The sequence below is a fragment of the Vigna unguiculata genome, chromosome 2, assembly GCF_037176805.1.
Source record: "Vigna unguiculata cultivar grain cowpea cultivar isolate G323 ecotype 2 chromosome 2, ASM3717680v1, whole genome shotgun sequence".
Taxonomy (NCBI): domain Eukaryota; kingdom Viridiplantae; phylum Streptophyta; class Magnoliopsida; order Fabales; family Fabaceae; genus Vigna; species Vigna unguiculata.
Genome location: NC_140793.1, coordinates 15,727,456 through 15,752,568, shown reverse-complemented (window position 1 = coordinate 15,752,568; position 25,113 = coordinate 15,727,456). Strand labels below are relative to the sequence as shown.

Genomic DNA, 25,113 nt, shown 5'->3' with positions numbered 1-25,113 from the left:
AATACTTTATGTGGTTAATTTTTTTTTATATTCTTTTTCTTTTAATATATCCAACGCCAAATGCTCCTTTATGAAGAATTTTTAAATCATCTAAAAAAAATACTTTAACCTTTTTCCTATGATTTATTGTGTTTTACATTTAGTCATTCAATTATGAATTTCATATTAGTTTCCGATAAATTCAATATTGGTTATTGTGAATGTAAAATATTCCATGGGATTATACCAATGAACATCGTATATAGTTGACCCATTTATTGCAAACTCATCCACACGCTTTTACGTAATAAATAAATTGATTGTAGTCCATTCAAAGTTCCAACTATTTTTTTACATTACCGTGATAAGAAGGCAGTGTTTTTTATATTAGATGGATAAACACGTATATATAATTAAATATTATTTATTTGTCGTACACGAAAAATATTGTATATGAATATACCATTCGTATTCTATCCACAGCACTTTGACTAAGTCAATGAATTGATTTTTGTACAGACACGTATATATGAAACCAAAACAACTATTAGTATGTATGCGTTGTTAAGCTGCAGAAAAAGATACGAGAGTGAGAAGAAAATGTATGTGACAAGACCCCTTTCCATGTACAAAAGGAACCCCGGTGCTCTTTCAGAGCCTCCTCCAGCAGGACCAAATTCAGGTTATCTTGTAATCTTTGATGAAGAAGCTCAGACATACTCATGTTTTGGTTTGTGCAAGGACTCTAATATCAGGGATCTTCCCTTTCCTCAGGACAAAAATTTAACCATCAACTATGGAAGTGACGATGAAGAAGCCTTGTTTGTTCCAGTGTTGAATCAACCACTCTCATCAAACCGCTACTATGTGATAAGAAGGAGGGGGAAGCATCAAGGGTATGAATTCTTATCACTTTTTATTTCAGTTAAAGTTCAAAGGACGCTTTTTATGTGGTTTCAGGATAACTAAAGTATTTCCCCCAACCACTCTTTCTGCACCAGAATGAAAAATGGCCTCCATAAATTTTAGAATCCAATCTATAAACTTTTAAGTATTAAACACACATTAGTATTATGCTGTCTGTCTAATTCAACTTATTTGCGAGAAACTTTGACAAACAAAGAAGCATGTTTTCACATTCTGGTAAGTCCCACGCAAACAATACAGAAATTCTAAAGTGTATTTCAGTTCAAGTCTAATAATTCTGAACATTTTGGATAATATTCGTCTCAATATACTTACTTTATTTAAGAGTTGAAATGAAGGATAATTTAAATATGACTTCTTTTTCTAACCTTGAAAATAAGAAAATCGTAACAAGAATTACCGACAAGAAAACAGATTATCGATACTAATGATATTATCTTAACAGATCTAGAAACAAAAGTTATTGCATTTGACAAGTGTGTTTTCAAATATCATTTTGATTCTTGAATTGATTTCAGAAAAGCTAGCACAAGTTCAAAGGAAGAGAACATGGGAACCTGTTTATGTTGCAGCTTTGTCCACGATGTTAAACCAAGACCTTTGGATCCCTCTGATGTTTATCAGCAGGTTGAAATCATGAAAAAGAATTACGGTTTCCATGCAAAGTCGGTTGCCTCAGACGGAATTCCTTCTGGTTTATTGAGGTATAAAGGTTGGACAGTTTATACTCGCACTCCCAGCAATTACCATTTACGTGAAGCTTTAGGCGCCAATGATTCCTTGCGTGCCAAGCTTCCTGGTGTCAACTTTCCACTGTCTAATGATAGGTCTGAATCGGTGGTTGTTGGAAAGTGGTACTGTCCTTTTATGTTTGTGAAAGAAGGAATAAGACTGAAGGAACAGATGAAGAAGTCAGTGTTCTATGAGTTGACACTTGAGCAAAGATGGGAGAAGATATTTTCGAAGGAAAACAATGAACACAGTGGTGAGAACCATGATGTGTTTGTAGATGTTGTTGTTCAAACAGAAGTTGCCAAGGTTGAAGGAAGGGAAGCTGTTTGGGATGAGCATGGTGTGGATGATGAGAAAGTGGTGTGGTTCAGGAGTTTTGGCGATGGAGCGTCTGAAAGAAGTGTTGGACTGAGTTTGGAAATTGTTGATGGAATGAAATGGGAGCAAGAAAGAGTTGGGTGGGTTTCAGGGAATGAAAGGCAAATGAGAGTGGAAAGAGTGGAGAAGTTTGAAGGTGTAATGAACAAGTGGGTGAAATTTGGTTGCTATGTGCTTGTAGAAAGTTTTGTATTAAAGGCAATGGATAGCAGAATGGTGCTAACTTACGAATTCAGACACAAACATCAAATTAGGTGCAAATGGGAGTGATTGTTTTCTTTTTCTGCATATTTGTGTTCTTTAATGTTTGATTAGTTCTTGTTTTTCTTTTCTGCATATTTGAGTTATAATGTTATTTAATGTTGACAAAGGGAAACCAAATCAGATTGCCCATTGAGAACAAAATCTTATATGCATCATATAAATATCTAAAACCTATGATGCACAAATACGACATGTGAATTAGATATGTTAATATAAGACTAGATACAAGATATATGGATATTGAAAAATATACAATTTTTTTTTAAAACATGAGAAATATATGACTATTCACGTGTGAATCCAGATTAAATTAAAATGTATTAAATATTTTCAAAATAAAAATTTATAAATTATTGTTATTATAAAAACAGTATTAGTTTATATATTATATACTTCATTGATAAGTATCAGTAAAGCATTTTAAAGTATCAGATACAGATACGTGTCACAAATTAAAGTATCGGTGTATCATAGCCTAAAATGAATAAAAACCGAAAATTAGATTGGCTAGTGAAACTAACTGTTAATGTGAAAACAAGTGTTGATGATAATTCATTTTCAGGAACTATTAATGAAGATTAAAGATATAGCGTCCATTAGAGCACAAAGAATCTGTAAAGCAAGAGCAAAATGTTTGAGACTAGGAAAATTTGCCTAAAGTTATAATGACATGATGTACCACCGCAGAGTCAAAGAAAAATTATTGAAATATTATATTTACTTCATTTTTGCTTATGGCAAGAAAAGAAACATAAAATGAGTTTGTTGCAAAATACTCACATACACTAAAAGAATATGCAACATAACTCACTGTGGTGTTTTTCATTGATGGAGAATGGGCTATTATATAGCCAATTTCAAACCAAATATTAACAAACCAAACTAAATCTTAATCTAATCTAATCTTATCTAAATCCCATATTATCAAACTAAATCTTAGATACTCCGACTAACTAAAATAACAACTAATTTAAATCTAATTCACCAAATATAAAATACCCTATCACTTTGCTAAATAAAAACAACTCCATTATCTAAAACATAATCTAAAAATTATCTAACAAAATTAAATATTATCTAACAAAACTCCCCCATAATCTTAAATTTTTTTCTTCTCTCATCCCAAACAATCTTTTATTTCCATAGCCAACTTGCTTTTTTCTTTGACTAACTTGATCTTCTCTTTGTCCGACTTGATCTTCTCTTTGACCGACTTCATCTTAACCTTGGCTGACTTACCCTTTGTTGGATTCTTTATTGTCTTTGTGGCCGACTTGTCATTAACTGGATTCCTTTGAATAGGCCGAGCTCTCTTTAAGAGATTAGACAATTCCCACACCTTCTTCACACTGAACTTATCCTCCATTCCAAGTCGCCACTTCTCATCTTGCACTTCCAGTACAACTCTTAGATCCTTCTCGGCATGCAACTGCTCTACTTGTTCAAGATCCGAGCATCCATAATCCGTGCTGTGCTATCTGAGCTAGTTGGACACTCTACCGAGCTACCTAGGCTCCTTGCTAAGCTTTTCAAGGTGATCACTTGCTCCCTCGAATGAGCTGGGCACTCCACTTGCTCCACCAAGCTATTCGAACTTCCCACGAAGCTAACTAAGTTGACCTCATGCTCCGCCGAGCTCTCCAAGTCCCTTTTTCGGGTTGTTTGAGATCTCCACACTCTTTGACAAACTTTTCAAGTTGTCCACACGTCTTGACAACCTCTCCCTGCTATTGGAATGATTTATGACACTCAACCTTTTTGCCGACTTCTCCACTTGTTTGTTCTCATCCCTGAGCTACATACTTTCACTGTCCACACGTTTCAAACACATTTTCTGCAGGATGCTCAACTCCAATTTGTACATCCGATTTTTCTTCTTTTCTACTCGGGCTGCTAGCCAACCATGCTTGTCCTTCAAGTACAATACTTGTTTCTTTATTAGAATCGAGTTTCCTTTCTCCACTATCGGACCTATGCTCAAAATATTACTCTTCAACTCAGGAACATAGTAGACATCATTGATTTCTCCAACCCGACCATCCTGCTAAATGTGTTGGATTGTTCCACACCCTTTTATCACCATCTTAGAATCATCTCTACATGACACTAATTCGACCTCCACCTTGGTGAGTTTGTTGAAGAAACTTTCATCTCCACACATGTGATTGCTCGCTCCAGTGTCCAGATACCAGACCGAGTTTAAACAACCTGGACTAAGCTCGTCACTTGATCTCCTTTCCTTCACATGGCCTGAACGCCACTCAACTTTCAATTTACCACTTTTGAATTCGGCATTGGAGTTTTGCATCATCATTAAAATCCCTATCTCCTCCTCCTCATCTTCCTCTGTGAGAAGATTTTTCTCTTTTTTTTTCGATTGACAATATTTTGCTATATGATCGACCTTGCCACAACTTGCCGATCTGCAGTCTCTTGTGTAATGGTCGTACTTGCCACACCTAAAACATTCCACTTCTAACTTGGACTAATCTCCTTGGCCCCTTTCTTGACCACAGCCATGCCAATTCTACTGCTTGGTTTGATCCATGCTCTCTTCAACATCACCTTTTTCACGTCCATCTCGACCTCGGCCACCTCGTCCTCTACCTCAATGACCTCGTCTTTGAGTATTCCGAGTTTCATTCAAATCAAGTTATGCTTGTAGTGCTTCATCACGTGATTCATGCTTCTTTCCTCTCCTTTGTTCATGGGCCTTCAATGACCTGACAAGTTCTTCCATTGAGAGAACTGACAGGTCCTTCGGCTCCTCGATGGCACATACAATGCTCTCGAAATCATCTGTCAATGACCTCAAGATTTTTTCCACAACCTGACTTGTTGACATTGGCTCTCCATTCTTGCCGAGTTGGTTGGCGACCTTCTCTACCCGAGTTATTTTCTCGATTACCTACTTTTTATCTCCCATCTTCAACCCTTCAAACTCTCTTTTGAGATCTTGAAGCCGAACTTGTCTGACCCAGTAGTTCCCTCTGTATGCAACCTCTAGAATATCCCATGCTTCCTTTGAAGATGGAACGTTTGCAATCTTCTCAAAGCCTGACTCGTCCATCGCATTGTACAAGAAATACAAAGCCAACTTGTCTTTCACTCGCGTCTTCTTCAACGCGGTAATCTAGGTCACCATTTGATTTGCGTCCTCTGCAGGTTTTTCGTATCCGCTATCCACTATATCTCAAATGTCTTGGGATCCCAAAAGGGTCTTCATTTGCATACACCAATTATGATAATTTGTTTTCTTTGTCAATTGCGGCATCGTCATACCATTAACAACTTTAGCCATCTCTCCTTTTTTTTCTCACAAAGCAATCAAGCACACACTTTTTTTTGCTCACACTATTTCACTCTCTCTCCTTATTTTTTTCTCACTCTTTCTCCTTTTTGTTTTCACCCGGTAGTACTCAGAGCATAAAGCTCTGATACCATTTTGTTGGAAAAAACTCACACGCACTAAAAGAATATGCAACGTAACTCACTGTGGTGTTTTTCATTGATGGAGAATGTGCTATTATATATCCAATTATAAACCAAATATTAATAAACCAAACTAAATCTTAATCTAATCTAATATCCCATATTATCAAACTAAATCTTAGATACTCCAACTAACTAAAATAACAACTACTAATATAAAATACCATATCACTTTGCTAAGTAAAAACAACTCCATCATCTAAAACATAATCTAAATATTATCTAACAAAATTAAAGATTATCTAACAAAACTTAAGATTATCTAACAAAGAGTATATCAAGAAATATAAATTTTCAAGTTTTCAATTGATAACAAACATGAGAATACAAGTTATGAGAAAATATTTTGTCCTTTGCAATATTTCTTCTCAAGCTCTACCACTCTGACTGTCATCCTAACAAACCTTCAAGGCCTCTTTCGAAGATTCAATTATACAATTTAAGAGAAAACACTTCATTCATAACTACGCTAATTTTCGAGAATCTCAAATTCAGTTGAATCTGAAAGCAAATAAGAAAACATAAAATGGCTCTTCCATCCAAAAAGCCATCGAAGAATTAATCTACAATTGTTCTAGATATCAATTTCACAAAGTTGAAAACAAAACTATTTAATTCTTAATTGCTTTTCACATGATGAAGGTCCATAAACCAAATTGAACTCTCTTGTCCTGGTGACTTTCCTCTTGATGCCAAACCATGAAATTCCAAAGTGATTAAAAAATGATTTTTACAAGAGCCAAGAAACGTTATTTATAGAATGGTATAGCTTCTCTTACACACTAGCCTAAGAGATGTGAGACTTGGAGCACTTTAGGTGGAACCTTCAAGGGTTATACAAGACCAAATCTTTGGCTTGTGTCGTAACCGAGATCGCGGCGGGACGGCAAAAATAATTTTAAAAAAAAAACAGATGAGTCGCCACCATAGTTTATTATGGAAAACTATAGAAAAACCTTAAAAGAATGGTCTTCAAAACCAAATTTGGATTCAAGAGTCGGTTACGTGTGGGGAAGGTATTAACACCCCCACAACATCCGTCTTAAGACGGTTCCCTCCTTAATTAAGTGTTCAAATTAGAATTTGATGCTTAAAATATTTATTATTCCCCAAAAAATCAAACAAAATAAAAAACACATACAAAAATATTAAAGATTAAAACAATTTTTTTTTGGGCCCGACGAGGATTGTACCTCGCTCCTATGTATTTCCATTTGGAAAATCAAAGATAACGTAGTTCTCTTAAAAAAAGCTGTTTGATATTATTATTATTATTTTAAATTTTAGTATATATATATATATATATATATATATAATTAATATGAAGAGAACCCAATATTCTACCTGCTAAAGATTTAGTTATCAAGCAAATCCGAGATTTGACATGATATTTAAAATGATTTTATAATTTTTATTTATTATTACTATTATTAATTTAAAAAAAAGAGAATTAAAAGCCTATGAAGGAGTGTTTTGATTATCAAGCAAGTCCGAGACTTGACATATATTCATGTAAAAGAAATAATATTATTTTTTATTTTTTATTTATTATTATCTTTTTTTAGAGAGAATTAAAGCCTACGAAAGAAACTTTTTTATTTATCAAGATAAATGACATTCCAATTAAAGGGAAAGAGAAAGGTTGAGCACATCAATGACAAATCCAAAATCATCTAACATGCGAACCCCAAACACATTTATTCATATAACAGTTCAAACGATGATACATTTGATATTATAAGAGAATCATGAATAACATTAGGAGCAAAAAAAATTTACCTTAAGGTGACCCCCTTTTGCATGGTAATAAAAAAGGATAGGGGTTTTTCGAATTTTTTTCTGTCTTGCATGAAGTTTTGTGCTTATATAGGCACCTTAGGGTACCACTGAAATCCTAGACTTTAGTTATAATAAAATATATGAGGAAATAATTGGTCCTGATGAAACATATTATAGAAATTAAATGGTCACATAATATCCCCGATATTGATTATAATTATTAACGAAATATTTCCTGTAATTACTAGAATCATATTTTCTTTCACATAAAGATCGTGATCAAATCATAACATATTATTCATATAATTGATCCTAATTATTACCAGAAATATTTTCTTCTAACTATTAAAATCGTACCATTCTCTAAAAAGACATTATTCTCGGGAACATTTACTTCTAATAATATCTTCCCTGACTGACAAATCAATGAGACACATCACATAAGCGTAAATGCAAGATATTTATTCTAATTATTATAAAAAAAATATTGCTCCTAATATTATACCTTTCTCTAAAAACAGAAATTATGAAACGTCCTTGTCTGACATGTCATGTGAAAAGTGTAAATAGCAAACGGTGGGGGTGAAAATATGTACAAAAGATTTGGGCTTATGAAAAGAATGTGATAATTAAAAATAAATTAGATTCTCATTCTCTTAGTTTTTTCTTCTTCTTTTTTCCCATGGTAGAATTAAAGTTAAAAAAACCTACCATCAATCAAAACATATTTTTATTTTATTTTATTATTATTATTATTATTTTATATATTACTTATTTTATTATTATTATTTTTTTAACAAAACAAATGCATTTACCCGGATGAAATTGGGTGTTGACAGCTGCCACTCTTTACTTAGATTTGACTAGATAATATGAAAGTGAAATTTTCATATTATCATAGTAAAAGATAAGTAAAGATAAAAACACTAATTTCATTCGGGTTTCAAAAATGAAAAAAAAAGAACTCGACCATTGCCTCGCAGAGGGCCGATATAACAAAAGAAAACCTGCACTCGACCATTGCCTCGTAGAGGGCCGAGATACCAAAAGAAAACCTGAACCCGACCATTGCCTCGCAGATGGCCGATATAACAACAAAAAACCTAACCTCGACCACTGCCTCGTAGAGGGCCGATATGCCAAAAGAAAACCTGGTCCGACCATTGCCTCGTAGAGGGCCGATATACCAAACGAAACCTGAACTCGACCATTGCCTAGCAGAGGGCCGATATATCAAAAGAAAACCTACACTCGACCATTGCCTCACAGAGGGCTGAGATACCAAAAGAAAACTTGAATTTGACCATTACCTAGTAGGGGGCCGATATTGAAATGAAAGTTTGTAACCATTCTATGAAGAGGGTTCTAATATGTGAAATTCGAATTGAATTTTGTAAATGCATGAATGAATGAGAATCATATTTGTTCTTGACAAATCATGTGATAAGTGTATACTTGAATCTCTAGATGGACAAATTTATGAAGCAAAATAGATGACTTAGATGAATTGGTTTGTGAACCTTGTTTAACGTAAAAAAAAGTGTATAAAAAATGATGGCAATGTGTGAAAACTTTGACTAGCATAGAAACAATGTGTAGAAACATTGGCAAGGTGTGGAAACCTTGGCCGACTTAAAAACAAGGTGTAGAAACCTTGGCAAGGTGTAGAAATCTTGACTAACGTAGCTACAAGGTGTGGGAACCTTGGCAAGGTGTAGAAACCTTGACTAACGTAGCTACAAGGTGTGAGATTCTTCGCAAGGTGTGGAAACCTTGACTTACATAGAAACAAGGTGTGGGTACCTTGGCAAAGTGTGGAAACCTTGACTTATATAGAAACAAGGTGTGGGAACCTTAGCAAGGTGTGGAAACCTTGACTCACATAGAAACAAGGTGTGGAAACCTTAGCAAGGTGTGGAAACCTTGACTTACATAGAAATAGTGTGTGGAAACCTTGGCAAGGTGTGGAAACCTTGACTCACATAGAAACAAGGTGTGGAAACCTTGGCAAGGTGTGGAAACCTTGGCAAGGTGTGGAAACCTTGGCAAGGTGTGGAAACCTTGACTCATATAGAAACAAGGTGTAGGAACCTTGTCAAGGTGTGAAAACCTTGACTTACATAGAAACAAGGAGTGGGAACCTTGGCAAGGTGTGGAAACCTTGACTCATATAGAAACAAGGTGTAGGAACCTTGGCAAGGTGTGGAAACCTTGACTCACATAGAAACAAGGTGTGGAAACCTTGACTCACAAAGAAAGATGGTTTCGATTCGCAAAAGTGACAAGAATTTTTTCATTTCATAAAAAGAAGTATGATGCATGTACATGATGCATGATGATTAAGACATGTTGTGAATTTTTATTTTTGAGCATTTAGATGATTTATGCATACATGAATACGCTAACATAATTTGATATGTGCATGAATATGCTAATATAATATGATATATGCATGAATGTGTTGGCATGTATGTGACTTTTTTTGAACCAAATACTACATAGAACCTAATTTTCTAACACATGTTTGGATATTTTTTGTTTGACAATTGATGTCATGTGTATGAATGCATGCAAATGCTAACACATGTTATGAATTTTCTTTTTATGAGTGCAAGAATATGTTGATGCTTGTTATGACTTTTTTTTCATGATATACATGCATATATTTTTTTAACATTGATTATGATGTGTGATAATGTTGTTATGTTTATTTCAAACATGCATAGTGAAAGATAATGTTGGCATGACTAATGGATTTTCTTTTTGAATACAATTACAATATTAGTGTATGATGAACATGTTATGATTTACTTTTACATGTACCAATTTGAAACTTTGATGTATGAATTAATGTATAAATGCATGATGAAAGTTCCTTTGTTAAATTTTTTTTTTCATAAAAGTTAATGATGTATTCATGATTAGATATGAATCTATGCATGAAGCATGCCCTCATGTATTTTTTCACCTTTTACATTGTATCAAACTTATTTCAATTGATCCCCAATCTGTTGTTATTTTTAGATTTATGGAATTCTTCTATTTTGATTTTTTTTTTCTTTGAAATATATTCTTTGGTATGATCAGTTTATTGAGAAACTCGCTTCTGTATCATTGCTTTTTGAACACTATTTGAGTGACATACATGAAATTGCCAAAGTTCTTGGAAGGGATTAGATGAGGTAATTGACTAAGGAGTTGCCCAAATTTGATAGTTAAGAGTTAACTTCAGGACATGAGGTGTGTTTGGGCTTGTCCCAATTATTGATAAAAAAAGGATGGAGACTTCAAAATTTGCCCCAATTTGAGGATACAGATTGGTCTTCGGGTGCAAAATGTATTTGAGCTTGAATCAGTTGTTGATAACATGAGAATGTTGAAAATAATGGGAGATTTCATACTAATTGCCCCAATGTAAGCTTGACAATCAAAGTCAATAATTTTTCAAATTCAAGATATCTGACTGTAAGAACAGCAAGTGAAACGTCTCGCCAATTTATTTCAAGGTGAGAAGAATGAGTAATGGTAGGAGAAAGGTAAATCAAAGTTTAGGCTCAAAGCAGAAAATATGACAGGAAACGCATGAAGAATGAAAGAATGAGAGGGCATGACCTTGATTTGACTACTCATGCTAATTTTGATCTCGATGGAAATATGACAACCAAAAATAAACTGCCCCAGTGTTTGAAAGCAAATCTTTGAACACTTTTTCATTTTTTTTCTGACAAACCTCTTAACATGACAAAATATTTTCCTCTAAATTAAAGTTTTCAAAAAACAACAATCAATCATTGATTTGTGTGGATTTTATTAGGCTTGTATTGTGGCTAGGCTAAGGTATATAAAAAAATGGATAGTGAAGGCTCAAAATAAATAATATAAAGGTTATTTAAAACAAGAGTCTTTATCTAATGTTGCACCTAAAATTCATTTGACTACCTTTGTTCACCACTTTTTTTTTCACTTTCCAACTCTTGTTTCTCCTTTTTTCCAACTCTTTTTTCACTACCTAAACTTTTTTCTTTTTTTTATTGGTGAATTACAAGTCAAATGAAATAGATGCAAACATTATGTTAACTTCAGTATGAAGGTGACCCTTGTTCAGGGTACTGAGGAAAATATTTTGATTTTTTTATAGGATCAAAATGGGTAACAAAGGAAGATCATTTTTTTTCTTGATAAAGAAACATGACCACACATCATTTCAACTCATGATTGTTTTACTTTCAAAAGCTTTAAGCAAAGGGGAAAAAATTCAATCACATTAGAGGTTGCCCCTTGTTTGCCCTTACTATTTTTTGTATTATTTTCTATTTTTTGTTTTCATATTCTTGTCTAGACCGCCCTCTTGGATTTTCAGTCCAGCAGACTTTTCTTCATTTTTTTCTTTTTTTTCTGTGTTCAAAGACTTACTTCAACTTAAATTCATTTTAGGGCACATGCCACCTTTATGATGATCTCCAAGGAATACAAAAGAAAGATTTATGAGGGCAAGGTGATGGGAAAGGAAATGAATTTGAGTAATTCCATGTACACATATTAGAGCAATGTTTTAAAAGCATGCCGCTTTAAAAAAATATTTATTCAACTAACTGATTTGACCAGAGAATAATCTATTTTCTTTTTTTTTCACCTTTCTCAAGATTCCAAGAATTTATTAGCAAAAAATGGGAAACAATTAATTTTTAATTTATTATAGTGAAATTTTTTTTCAAGATGTGGTGTTGATGGATGTTATGTGTTATGCAAAGTGACAAAAATGCAAGATGCTACAAATTTGGAAACTACCTATACACATGCATGTGAGTGTATGTATGGTATGTACTATGCAAGGTGGCATGAAAAAACAATGGGATGAATATTATGCATTATACATTTTGACATGAATCCAAAGTGGATCCATGTTACGTGTTAAGTAAATGTAAAAATGTTATTTACCTTAAAACTATGTGCATGGTACCATGCATGAATGAAGATAAGATGTGGATGTAATGCATTCTTATGGCCCAAGAGGCATTTACATGATATGTTGATGTAATTGTGATGCAATTATTAAAAAAAACTTGCATGATATGCATTTAACTAACTTGCCTAATGAGATGTAATACATATATGCACCTCGAGAGGCCCTTATTTACATGATATGTTGATGCAAATCTGACACAGTTTAACTACTTAATTTTATAAAAAATGAATATTAAAAAAAATAAAGAGATAGTGCACTCTCCCTTTATGTCCTAGAAGGTGTAGAGAAAATCTATTTTCTGGTCTACGGGCTTTTTCGTGATAATTCAAGGGATAATTCTAAATAATCTCAATGGCCTCTGGAGCTGAAGTCAACCCTAGAACATAATCCACAATGATAGGCGACCTAACATATGTGGCATGTCCAGAAGAAGCAAACTCTAGATGAAGTCTTCACAATAGTTAAGTAGATCCGAGATCTAGCATAACAATCGTTGGACCTCCACTCCTAATGGCTAACTCAGGTATGGGTATAGGACCCCAATATTAAAATGAATGCACTAGCCTACCATGTCTAGTGTGTGAAGGGAGCAACCTAAGACTACCCAAATCCACACATGCAAAATAACTAGAAAATTCCTAGACATATATAGCTATTGTCTTCTACTCTAGGTTCAATAATTTTAACAATATAATCATATGAAGACATCAAAGCAAATAAAGATGACATCAAGACAAACAAAGATAGATAAATATACATGAAATAGAACAAAAGACATAGGGAAAAAAATATATTAAAACAACATACCTTTTGCACACTCAAGTAATAGGATTGACTCTCAAACATGTCCCTAGTGGAGTCGCCATCTGTCGCAACCGAGATCGCGGCAGGACAGCAAAAATAATTTAAAAAAAAACAAAGGAGTCGCCACCATAGTTTATTATGGAAAACTATAGAAAAACCTTAAAAGAATGGTCTTCAAAACCAAATTTCGATTCGAGAGTCGGTTACGTGTGGGAAAGGTATTAACACCCCACAACGCCCGTCTTAAGACGATTCTCTCTTTAATTAAGTGTGCAAAGTAGAATTTGATGCTTAAAATATTTGTTATTCCCCAAAAAATCAAACAAAATAAAAAACACATACAAAAATATTAAAGATTAAAACAATTTTTTTTTTAAATTTTGGGCCCGACGAGGATTGTACCTTGCTCCTACGTATTTTCATCTGAAAAATCAAGGACAACGTAGTTCTTTTAAAAAAAGTTGTTTGATATTATTATTATTATTTTAAATTTTAGATATATATATATATATATATATATATATATATATATATATATATTACTAATATAAAGAGAACTCGAGATTCTACTTGATAAAGATCTAGTTATCAAGCAAATCTGAGATTTGACATGATATTTAAAATGATTTTATAATTTTAATTTTTTATTATTATTATTAATTTTAAAAAAAGAATTAAAATCCTATGAATGTGTTTTTATTATTAAGCAAGTCCAAGACTTGACATGATATTCATGTAAAAGAAATAATATATTTTTTTATTTTTTATTTATTATTATCTTTTTTTAGAGAGAATTAAAGCCTACGAAAGAATTTTTTATTATTTAAATGGCATTCCAATTAAAAGGAAAGATAAAGGTTGAGCACATCAATGACAAACCCAACATCATCTAACATGCGAACACCAAACACATTTATTCATGCAATAGTTCAAACGATCATACATTTGATATTATAATAGAATCATGAATAACATTAGGAGCAAAAAGAATTTATCTTAACGTGACCCCCTTTTGCATGTGAGCTCTGGTAATAAAAAACGAGAGGGGTTTTCCGATTTTTTTTCTGTCTTACATTAGAGAAGTTTTGTGCTTATATAGGCACATTGGGGTACCACTAAAATCCTAGTCTTTAATTATAATAAAATATATGAGGAAGTAATTGGTCCTGATGAAACATATTATAGAAATTAAATGGTCATATAATATCCACGGTATTGATTATAATTATTAACGAAAGATTGTTTGTAATTACTAGAATCATATTTTCTATCACATAAAGATCGTGATCAAATCATAACATATTATTCATATAATTGATCCTAATTATTACCAGAAATATTTTCTTCTAACTATTAAAATCATACCATTCTCTAAAAAAACATTATTATCGGGAAGATTTACTTCTAATAATATCTTCCCTGGTTGACAAATCAATGAGACGCATCACATAAGCGTAAATGCAAGATATTTATTCAAATTATTATTAAAAAATATTGCTCCTAATACTATACCCTTCTCTAAAAATAGAAATTATGAAACGTCTTTTACTGACATGTCATGTGAGGAGTGTAAATAGCAAACAGTGGGGGTGAAAATATGTACAAAACATTTTGGCTTATGAAAAGAGTGTGATAATTAAAAATAAATTAGATTCTCCTTCTCTTGGTTTTTCTTCTTTTTTTTTCTTTTTTCCCATCGTAGAATTAAAGTTAAAAAAAACCTACCATCAATCAAAACATATTTTTTATTTTATTTTATTATTTATTATTATTATTATTATTTTATATATTATTTTTTTTATTATTGTTTTTTTAACAAAAACAAATGCATTTACTCAGACGAAATTGGGTGTTGACAGCTTGGAAAAGGATTTTCTAAGTGATTTGGGACTCTTTATTCAAGCCTTCTCTTCGAGACATCACTTTTCATGTATTTGGGCACCTCTCTCTTGGCCTAAATGGAGGCCTAAAGTTGGCCCAGAATTGAAATATAAATATGTCTATTCAAAATCCTATTACAAAGAAATATGTACACCTATACATTTTTTTACGGCTACAAAGAAAAAGGAATTGCAAATATTTTATTTTCTTATACTTGGAGCACTTTATAACCATAATAACTTGATTATTATTTAAGACATAGTTAAAAGCCAAATATAGATATATTTTGATCATAAACGTAACCACTATTGATGCAACTTATTTGTCATTAAATTAAAGGTCACCTTAACTTATTACCACGAGGCCAAAAAAGGTCAACCTTTTGCCTCGGGTCTTAACCGAAGCAGAAACTCCATATTCTATCTCGGTTTTGCTGAGAACCGAGGCCATATGTGCCTTTCTGCATTCCATCTTCTTCACCAAAAATCCTAGACAACCATCATGGTTCCATCGCAACTCTATCAGCCACCACCACGTCCGAAACTCACCACCAAAGATTCGCACCACAATCTTCTCCTTCACCATAAGACCAATTCGTAAATTGCGCCACCACAAAACTTGCAGAAACGCGAAAAAAAATCAACCATCTGCAGTAAATCACAAACCCTAAATTGCGCCTCCTCCCCTAAATCGTGAAACCACCTCCGTCGCAACGGCGAGTTTCTTCACACTGTCGCCACCTACACGTCTCGCTACCATCAACGACAGATCTCCACCCACGCACCTGCAACACAATGAACTCATGCCCAATTCACGAGCCCTGAATCGCACTTTGCCAAGCTAAAACGCAAATGAGCCAAATGTCTAGTACTCGCGAGTGGCTGGAACGCAGCAGCCGCAACAACAACGAAGGAGGTGGGTGGGTGGGTGGCCAAAACTGTTTTCCAGAGAGAGAACACGCGCACGAGGTAGAAGAAGAAGAAGAAAAGTAATTCACGATTTTTGAACCCTAACGAACCTTATAGCCTTGATTCAATTTTTGGCAGCGGTCCAATTCCACTTGAGGCCAAACATCGCTGCCCCAATGGCATTTTTGAAATATTAGTCAACTTCTAGACTTCGGGTCTTCAAAATCGAGGCATATAAGACCTTCTGACATCGATTTTCTGAGAACCGAAGTAGAAAGGCGTTTTCTGCTTCAAGTATATGTTGAACTGAGGTATAAAAGTTGAAAATAATTGCAAAAAGGCCACTGTGCTATTTTATGTTTTGGTTAAGTGATAACTGATGCCTATAACGCAGGTTAAAATGGCAAAACAACACTAATGAATGTATCATTTGATCACCTATCATCTACCACACTATCTCACATTCATAGAAAATGTTGTATGCACATAAATATATTTATATTCCTTAAGGCTATGTTTTACAAAAATAGAATTTGCAAATATATATATATATATATATATATATATATATATATTACACACTTTTTATTTTTACTTCTAATTGTTTGACTTGTCATAAAATTCATTTGCATCTCCAAGATATATTTCGTTTTATCACAACTTTTATGCAATTATGTTCAAATGATGCATGCCAATTAAATATTTTTTATATTTCACATTTGAATAATTCTACTCTTTTTAATATTTCTATTTATTATGCATTTTCTTTTCACATGAGAATGTTTAACACTCTCAATTTAAGTATTCAATAACATAAACCTTTAATTTACTTGGTAATATAAAAAAAATATATTTTTTTCTTTTATTATTAATTTTTGTTTCATGTGGAAAACTTTTTTGTTTTGCTAAAACAATTTTCGTTATCTCTCAATCATCGACTATGTTGATATTTGAAAAGTTTTCTTAGATCTCTAATGTATTATTCATCTTATCATACCCTTAATTATATATTTGTTTTCCTTTGTGCAATTTCATTCAATGGTATCTCAAATTGTTTTTAAGACACACATTTGATCATTTTTTTAATATTTTATTTGTTGTTTATTTTTATCATGTAGCATACTATATTGAAATTTTTTATTTTCTAGCTAATTAGCATACATGTAATGTTATCACCATAATTGTATAAATAAATTTTATTTACTATAATATAATAATTTAATATAATTGTCATAAATCTTTTTTATATTGAAGTGCAAAAGATGAAAGATATATGTTAAAATTCTATTATTATTAATTTAATCTTTGTTCTTTGTGTGATTTTGATTAGATGATGTATTACAACTTTTATTACTGTATAAAACATATATTTCATTATAACTTAAAAAATTGAAGTAAGACATTTAAAATATTTTTTAATTTGAATATTTGTTTTCCTATATATATATATATATATATATATATATATATATATATATATATTCAAATATTTTTAAATTTTATCAACTAGATTTCATTAACGTTTTCAAATTTAATAAATGTTTTGACTCTCATGAAATTTTATTTGGTATTCTAATTTGAAATGTACACAATTGTAATTTCTTCAAAATATTTTATAGAAAAGAAACAACCATCTTTTTAATATTCAATATTTGATAATATTATGTTTCTTTTACCATTATTTTTTATTATTTTATAAAAATTAATTAATTAATATTGAAATAGTAGAAAACGAGTATGAGTATATACCCATTATCCCGCCCCGTTGTCATCTATATTTATTAATATTGTTTTTGAACTATTTATTATTTTACTTTTTTATACTTCTATTTTTTAATTTATTTATAATTACATATTGACCCTCTTTATTCATTTGTATTTATGTTATTTAATTTATTTTCTGTTAAGCATTAATACTTTTTATTTATATATATACTTATGTTATTTTATTTATTTTCTATTACAAGTTGTTCCTTTTTTATCTATTTATATCAATGTCATTTAATTTATCTTTTTGTACACATTGATATTCTTTGTTTATTTATATTTATTTATGTACCGCACCTAGTCGGCCTAAGCCGAATAATAGCAAGCATCATGTATATGCTAAGGTATCCGGACTAAAACCATTAAGAAGCGACAATGATTTAACAAGTCGAAAACAACTATAGCGGCCTAAGTCGTTAAAAGGTAACCGGCTCAGGTCGAAAACTCTATACAAACAACGAAGGACTTAGTAAAAAACAAAACACTCCAATACAAGTCACCAGTCTCCAACAATCGAACTAAGGGCCTGGGCCCCACCTACGGCCCAAGCAAGGGCATAGCCCATGACGTGGCCATACATAATTAATGATCTATAAATATGCATGGACTCCACAAATTAAAGGGACGCATTCATTACTTCCTTAATCACCTGATTTGACTTTCTGAGAGCTTTCGCTGACTTGAGCTTCGGAGTCCCTTCTGCAGGTAACCCCTCCCGGGTCCAAGCAGACATGCCAACCAGGAAGAGGCCTATTGAGGAGATAGTGGATTATATGGGTAAGGTGACACTTGTGCCTAACTTATCTTATTTGTTCTCTCCAGGAACAATTTAATTTAATTTATCTTCACTAGCACACTTATTCATTTTATTCACTTCATGTAATTTATTTATGCACTAATCTATTTATTTATTTTAAATTATGTTTGTAAGGCCCATTAAATTCTTTATTCTTTTCTGCCCTAAATTAAAAGGGTTGCCCCATGTGAGTTGGGCCTAGGGCTGGCCCATAGGGAGACAAACACCCTAATCTGACCTAACCCCATTCTTCGCTCCCATTTTCTAGAAAAACAAATCTCTCTACTCCTTCTTGAGAAGCTGCGAGCCTCTGCTAGGGTTTTGCTTCCACTGTTACATTGAGCTAGGAGGACTCATTGCTCCACGTAAGTATCTCTTCTAGCTCATATTGGTCCCCATTAATCATCCTTTGTATTTCCGGCTAGGGTTTCTTGTTAACCCCGTTTCTTGGTTCTGTTCCACTTTTATTTCAGCCTTTTAGTTTGTTCCTAGAGTTGTTGTGCTCGTTGTGCCGTCAAGGCCCTTGTTAACCCTTTTCCGAGTAAGGGAAGTTAGGGTTTGCGCCTTAAGTTATATTGATGAGTTCTGTGGCCATTTTTCGTGATGTTGTATGTATGATTGTAGTTGTGTTGCTATGAACATGAACTATATGCTTGGTGTGATGAAATGTTCGATTTGTGCGTGCGTGAACAGTGGAGGGTCCTGCTTTTCTCGCCCAAACGACCTGTCTCGCCTAAGCAAGATCAAAGCATTCGCCCCTTTTTGCCTGCGCGAGCTGTCGCTCAGGCGTTGAGCTCCATCTTTGAGCGAGAGCACGTCTAACTTAAGCGAGGAAGTCTCGCCTAAGCGAGAGTGTGTGACAGCACCACTGTTCCTCTTTTCGAGCCCTCGCCTATGTACTAGTCTGTCTTTTAGATTTCTATATGATTCTATTAAACTTTATAACTTGTTTCTTTTTGGGCATCGTAGTGTGCCTTGGGTTGTAAGGAGTGGTCTTTAAACTCTGAGATTGCGCTAAGATATTATTTTAGTGTGATGCTTCCTTTAATTTTGTTTATTAAATTAAATGGGGTGTTACATTTACGGTATCAGAACGGTCATTCCTTAGGTCTGTGGACTTGGATGTTCCCTTAGCTTTCTTTGTGTCTTTCTGAGTGTTCTTAGTTAAATTCTTATCTTATCAAGCCTAACTAAGTGATTTCTTGTGTGCTAGTGAACTATGGCACCTCCTCGTAGGACTCAACAATCCTCCCAGTGCGATGTACTCGATATCGCCAGGGCAATAAAAGTAATGGTGGCTGACATGATGCAGTAGAGCACGACCATGATGCAGCAACATGAAGCATCTATGCGGCGACAGGCAGCGTCACTCGAGCAGCAGCAGTTGGTGATCCAGCAGATGGAGGCTGCTAGGGTAGTTGCTGAAGATGCCCACAGGCAGCATATGGAAGCCCTCCGGCAGCTAGAAGAGAATAGGGCAGCTGCATCTGCCTTTGGTCATGAGCCACGACCTACAATTAGGGAGTGGAGCTGCAAGGACTTTTTGAAGCACCAACCAGTGAAGTTTAATGGGTAGACTAGCCCTGATGCAGTAGACCAGTAGCTGAAGGATTTAGAGCGCATATTTGACGTGAAGATGTGCCATGCTGAGAACAGGCTGGCGTTCATAGTGTACATGCTCAAAGGAAAGGCAGATAATTGGTGGATCAGTATGAAGTCCATCATGGAAGAGAAAGGTGAACTAGTTACTTGGGAGGCTTTCAGGGGGAATTTCCTCTCTGAGTACTTTCTTGATAGTGTCAGATATGCCAAGGAGGTAGAGTTCCTCCAACTCACTCAGGGAGGAAAGTCCGTAACAGAGTATGCTGAGAAGTTCAAGCACCTCAGCCGCTTCTATACACTGCCACTGGATGAAGAGTAGAGATGCCACAAGTTCGAGAATGGTCTTCGCAGCGATATTCGCTTGATGGTGGCCCCATTATCCATCAAGGATTTTGCTGCTCTAGTGGAGAAGGCCAGGGTGATAGAGAAGATGAAGAACGAGGTGGCAGGTCAGCGACCACAACAGCCTCAGAGGATGGGTGGACCATCTAGGTCCAAGCCAAGACACGAGGAGATGAGGAAGCCTTACGACAGACCTCACCATGAGTCTCAAGGGTCTAGGAGTTTTTCCCCTCAATATGGTCACGTACAGTGTTATATATGTGGAGGCCCTCATCTAAGGAGTGCTTGCCTGCGCATGGAGGGCTATCGTCGGTACAACAACTGTTGAAAGGAGGGCCACTTTGGGAAGGATTTTCCCACCCTTGCTATGGCAGCGGCACGCCCTACAGTTCAGACTCCCCACCAATACCAGCAGAGGGATAGAGGCAACAGGCCTCAGGCAACGGGTAGAGTTTACACTATGACAGGGGCAGAGGCTGCAGGCTCAGGTAACCTTGTTATGGGTTATTGTGTGATTGTTGGGATGAGATGTTGTGTATTGTATGATTCTGGAGCGATACACTCCTTTGTGTCAGATGCTTGTGTGAAACGTCTGGGTTTGCCGGTGTGTGAGCTGTAGTGTGAACTGGTAGTGTCTACTCCGACGTCGGGTTTGGACAGGACATTGTCCTTATGTGCTAGGTGTCCAGTGGAGGTAAAGGAATGCAGGTACAAAGTGAATATGATCTGCCAACCTCTACAGGAGTTGGAGGTGATCTTAGGGATGGATTGGCTTTCTACCAATCACATTCTTATAGACTGCCGAGAGAAGAAGCTGTTATTCCCTGACTTAGAGGAGCCTGAGTTGTTATCGTCCCAAGGGGTTATGAAGGAGCTACAAGATGGTGTTCAGTGTTTCATAATCCTTACACATCTAGAGGTGGAAAGAGGAGAAGAGAAGTCTATCATACAGGTGGTATAGGAATTTGAAGATGTATTTCCAGATGAAGTACCAGGGTTACCTCCCAATAGAATGGTGGAGTTCTCTATCAATCTGGTACCAGGAACCAGTCCAGTGTCGATGGCCTCATACCGTATGTCTCCAACAGAGTTGGTAGAACTGAAGAAACAGATAGAGGAGTTGTTGGGAAAGTAGTTTATCCGACCCAGCACTTCGTCTTGGGGAGCACCAGCATTGTTGGTGAAGAAGAAGGATGGGAGTTCACGTCTGTGTGTGGACTACCGACAACTGAACAAGATAACCATCAAGAACAAGTACCCCCTTTTGAGAATCGATGATTTGATGGATCAACTGCATGGATCGTCGGTGTTCTCGAAGATCGATCTAAGGTCGGGATACCATCAAATATTAGTGAAGGCGGATGATGTACAGAAGACAACCTTCAGGTCCCGATACGACCACTACGAGTACATGGTTATGCCCTTTGGTGTGACTAATGCTCTGGCTGTGTTCATGGACTACATGAACCGGATCTCTATGGTGCCCAGTTTCGTGTGTTCAGCGACCGCAAAAGTCTCAAGTACTTATTTGATCAGAAGGAGCTGAACATGAGACAGAAGAGGTGGATGGAATTCTTGAAGGATTATGATTTCGAGCTCTTGTACCATCCAAGAAAGGCGAACGTAGTGGCAGATGCTTTGAGTAGGAAGGTTGTACATACGGCTCACCTTATGATCAAGGAGGTGGAGCTACTAGAGCGGTTCAGGGATATGAAGTTGCAAGTGGAGTTGGGATCCGAGTCCATTAGGTGTAGTACCTTATCTATATCTAGTGATTTCTTGGATTCGGTTAGGGAGAGGCAATTTTTGGATGACAGCTTGAACCGGGTGCGAGAACAGCTTGGTGATAGAGGCCGTACCCCACCAAATTAAAACATATTAAATATAGTATATGAAAGTGAACCAAGTCGTCTCCCAACGACCAATATTTTCATTTAAAGCGAAATTTCCAGATTAACACAACAATAAAACACAAGGGGGGGGGGGGTGGCAGATTCACACAAGTTTGCTAAATTCAAATCAAAACACCAAAACATAATTAAACACACAATTCAAAACGTACTGGTCCCTTGATTCCACTGAAATTCCACCAATCACAGGTTAATAAATCAAGTCTCTTATCCAATTTACTCTCATGAAATCCGAATTAATCAACTATGCGAAAATTAACACAGCTTCATTATGCCATTAAGCATAGCACACATCCTACTTTCAATTTCACACACACACACACAGATTAAGCAACTGTGGCCAAAACCCGAACTCACTAAGCATGACAAGGATTCTGAAATTGTGCAAAATATGAACCTACGATTAAGCATCACAAATTCCATTTCATTCAAAGCTACGAAATTGAATAGGACGAAGAGAAATTAGGAATTGGAGTGCACTGCAAAACATCAACCTCATGGTTTCAAATAAGTTTCTTCAAGGAACCAATACGAAAAACTTAGCTAGACATGGAAAATGAACAATCAAACACTTCAAAACTGCAATAACAAAACAGAACCAAGAACCCTAACTTATGAAATCTGAAAACGTAATTTAAGAGCAAAAATAGAGATTTCAAAGCTTAAATAGAATGCAAAACGGTATTGTCATATATAAATGCGAAAACCCCATGAATGGGTATTGTTCCAAGTCAATAAAACCCACAAAACGAACTGCCCAAGCAAGAAAACGAATTCAAAACGTAAAACCCTCAATGGGTGCTGTCAAATATGCATAAAAACGGTAAAAATGAGCCAAAAACGTGAAAAACCACAAGGGGGCGTCCATGGAAGCTTGGAGAACGAAAATGGAGGTTTTTGAAGAGAGGTTGAAGATGATGGAGCGGCTGGCCTCCTTTCATGCAGACTTAATTCGTGGTCATATCACCCCTGCCACTCATATTTTCAAAACTGCCATTCTGCCACTCAGATTTACAAAAATGCCACTCTGGGCCTCAAATGTTGACCCATTGACTTTGCTGACGTGGAAATGACATGGAAATGATGTGGCAATGATGTGGAAAGTCTCTTCAACTAAATATTAATGTCCAAGCTCCAAAATTGCTTCACCCAAATACCTAAAAATAATTAAAAACAAAAATTAGGCCAAATAATGTGAAATTAGTCCAAATTCGGAACAGTGGCCCAATAAAGCCCAACAGATGAAAAACACTAATGATGAACAATTAAGCACTAATCAACTATCTAATGGGTGCACAAAGGCTAGTGGAATAGAAGAAAATAATGACTCATCAAAATCGACCACACTTACCCTTTTGCACTCCTGGGCAAAATTAAAGAGTAAAGCAAAGCAAGGACATCACAAACATAACAAGAGAGACAAAAAGACACAAGACAAACATACACATGACAAATGGAAACACATCTAACACAGAAGGATTCAAAGCTGCAAGGTATCCATGAACATCATCCAAGCAATTCAAAACATGTCAAGTACTCAATTCAACTTAAGGAGAGAATTGAAAGCAACATAACCTCACGAAATATGCACTGTATCACTCAAATCTCTAGGCTACTGTTTACTCTCAAAGCACCCCTGAAAAACAAACATCAAACAGACTTGGCAAGCCTCTAGAACGAACAACCAAACCAGAAACACATGCAGGTCAAGATCAGAAGGACTTTTCAAGGTTGTAATGGGGCTGAGGACAAGGTGTGGAACATATGGATAAGTAGCTAAGCAACCAAGGAAATAGAGGAACAATGGGGAATAAGTCTCAATCAATCATGAAAGTAATCCCAAACACCAACACTTCCAACTTCGGTTCTCACACAATGCTCAAATCCAAACTCCTTTTTATTTCTTTTCTTTATTCTCTTTTCTTTTCTTTTTGTTTTCTCTCTTTTTTTTTCTCTACAAAGAACATGCAGAGAAACAACAATTTTGAAATCCCACTTTGGTGTACAAATGAGCAATTCCAAGAACCAACCAGCAACAAGTGCGCGCACAACCACACTTGTTGTGCGCGACCACACTTAATTGAGCACCCATTCCCAAAACAATTCCAAAGCTCCAAAATTTTCTAAGGTAGGAATAATCATGGTTTTTCAGGCTAAGGGCTTGTAATGAGCTGTAGAACAATGAAAGGGTATGCAGGCTCAAAAAGGGGTATCAACAGAAATAGTTCAAGGTAGACTCATCTGGCTATAGGCTCACAAAACAAAATTGCCTAAATCATATCCCAACATGCATGAATATTAGGAAAGTATCAGAAAGAGTCAAGCCAAGGCCACTGTGCAAGCATTCAAGAGGCGGTATCACACAACAAAGAACAGAGAGTGGCTCAAATTCTCACACAGGATAAAACAATTGCAAAAGCAACTTGACATGCAAAGACAAAGCAAGGATATCAGTTCATAGAATAACCAAAAACTCATCCTCCAAAAGTGAAGTGAGTGTTCCAAACAGAAAGCCAAAACATAACACTAACTAACACAAATTAACAAAAAGGAATCAAAATAAGGAAACAACAACAGACAGACCTA

The 25,113-nt window shown here is 35.0% G+C and overlaps 1 protein-coding gene and 1 pseudogene across 1 annotated transcript; one reads left to right on the top strand and one right to left on the bottom strand.

Annotated features, from left to right (window-relative positions):
* The first annotated feature begins 512 nt into the window (after positions 1 to 512).
* On the top strand, positions 513 to 2,352 carry LOC114168983 (uncharacterized). The gene is made up of 2 exons (XM_028053991.2): positions 513 to 875; positions 1,425 to 2,352. Exons 1-2 carry the CDS (start codon positions 532 to 534, stop codon positions 2,284 to 2,286), a joined length of 1,206 nt encoding a protein of 401 aa, XP_027909792.1. The 5' UTR covers positions 513 to 531; the 3' UTR covers positions 2,287 to 2,352.
* Positions 2,353 to 3,397: 1,045 nt separating this feature from the next.
* Positions 3,398 to 5,581, bottom strand: LOC146888359 (uncharacterized; annotated as a pseudogene).
* Between the last annotated feature and the right edge of the window lie 19,532 nt (positions 5,582 to 25,113).

What these genes read in the sequence shown, in the direction of transcription:
- LOC114168983 (XM_028053991.2), top strand. Translation starts at nt 532, where the DNA reads ATGTATGCGTTGTTAAGCTGCAGAAAAAGATACGAGAGTGAGAAGAAA. An exon ending in AGGAGGGGGAAGCATCAAGG is followed by an intron (nt 876 to 1,424) that starts GTATGAATTCTT and finishes AATTGATTTCAG; the next exon opens with AAAAGCTAGCACAAGTTCAA.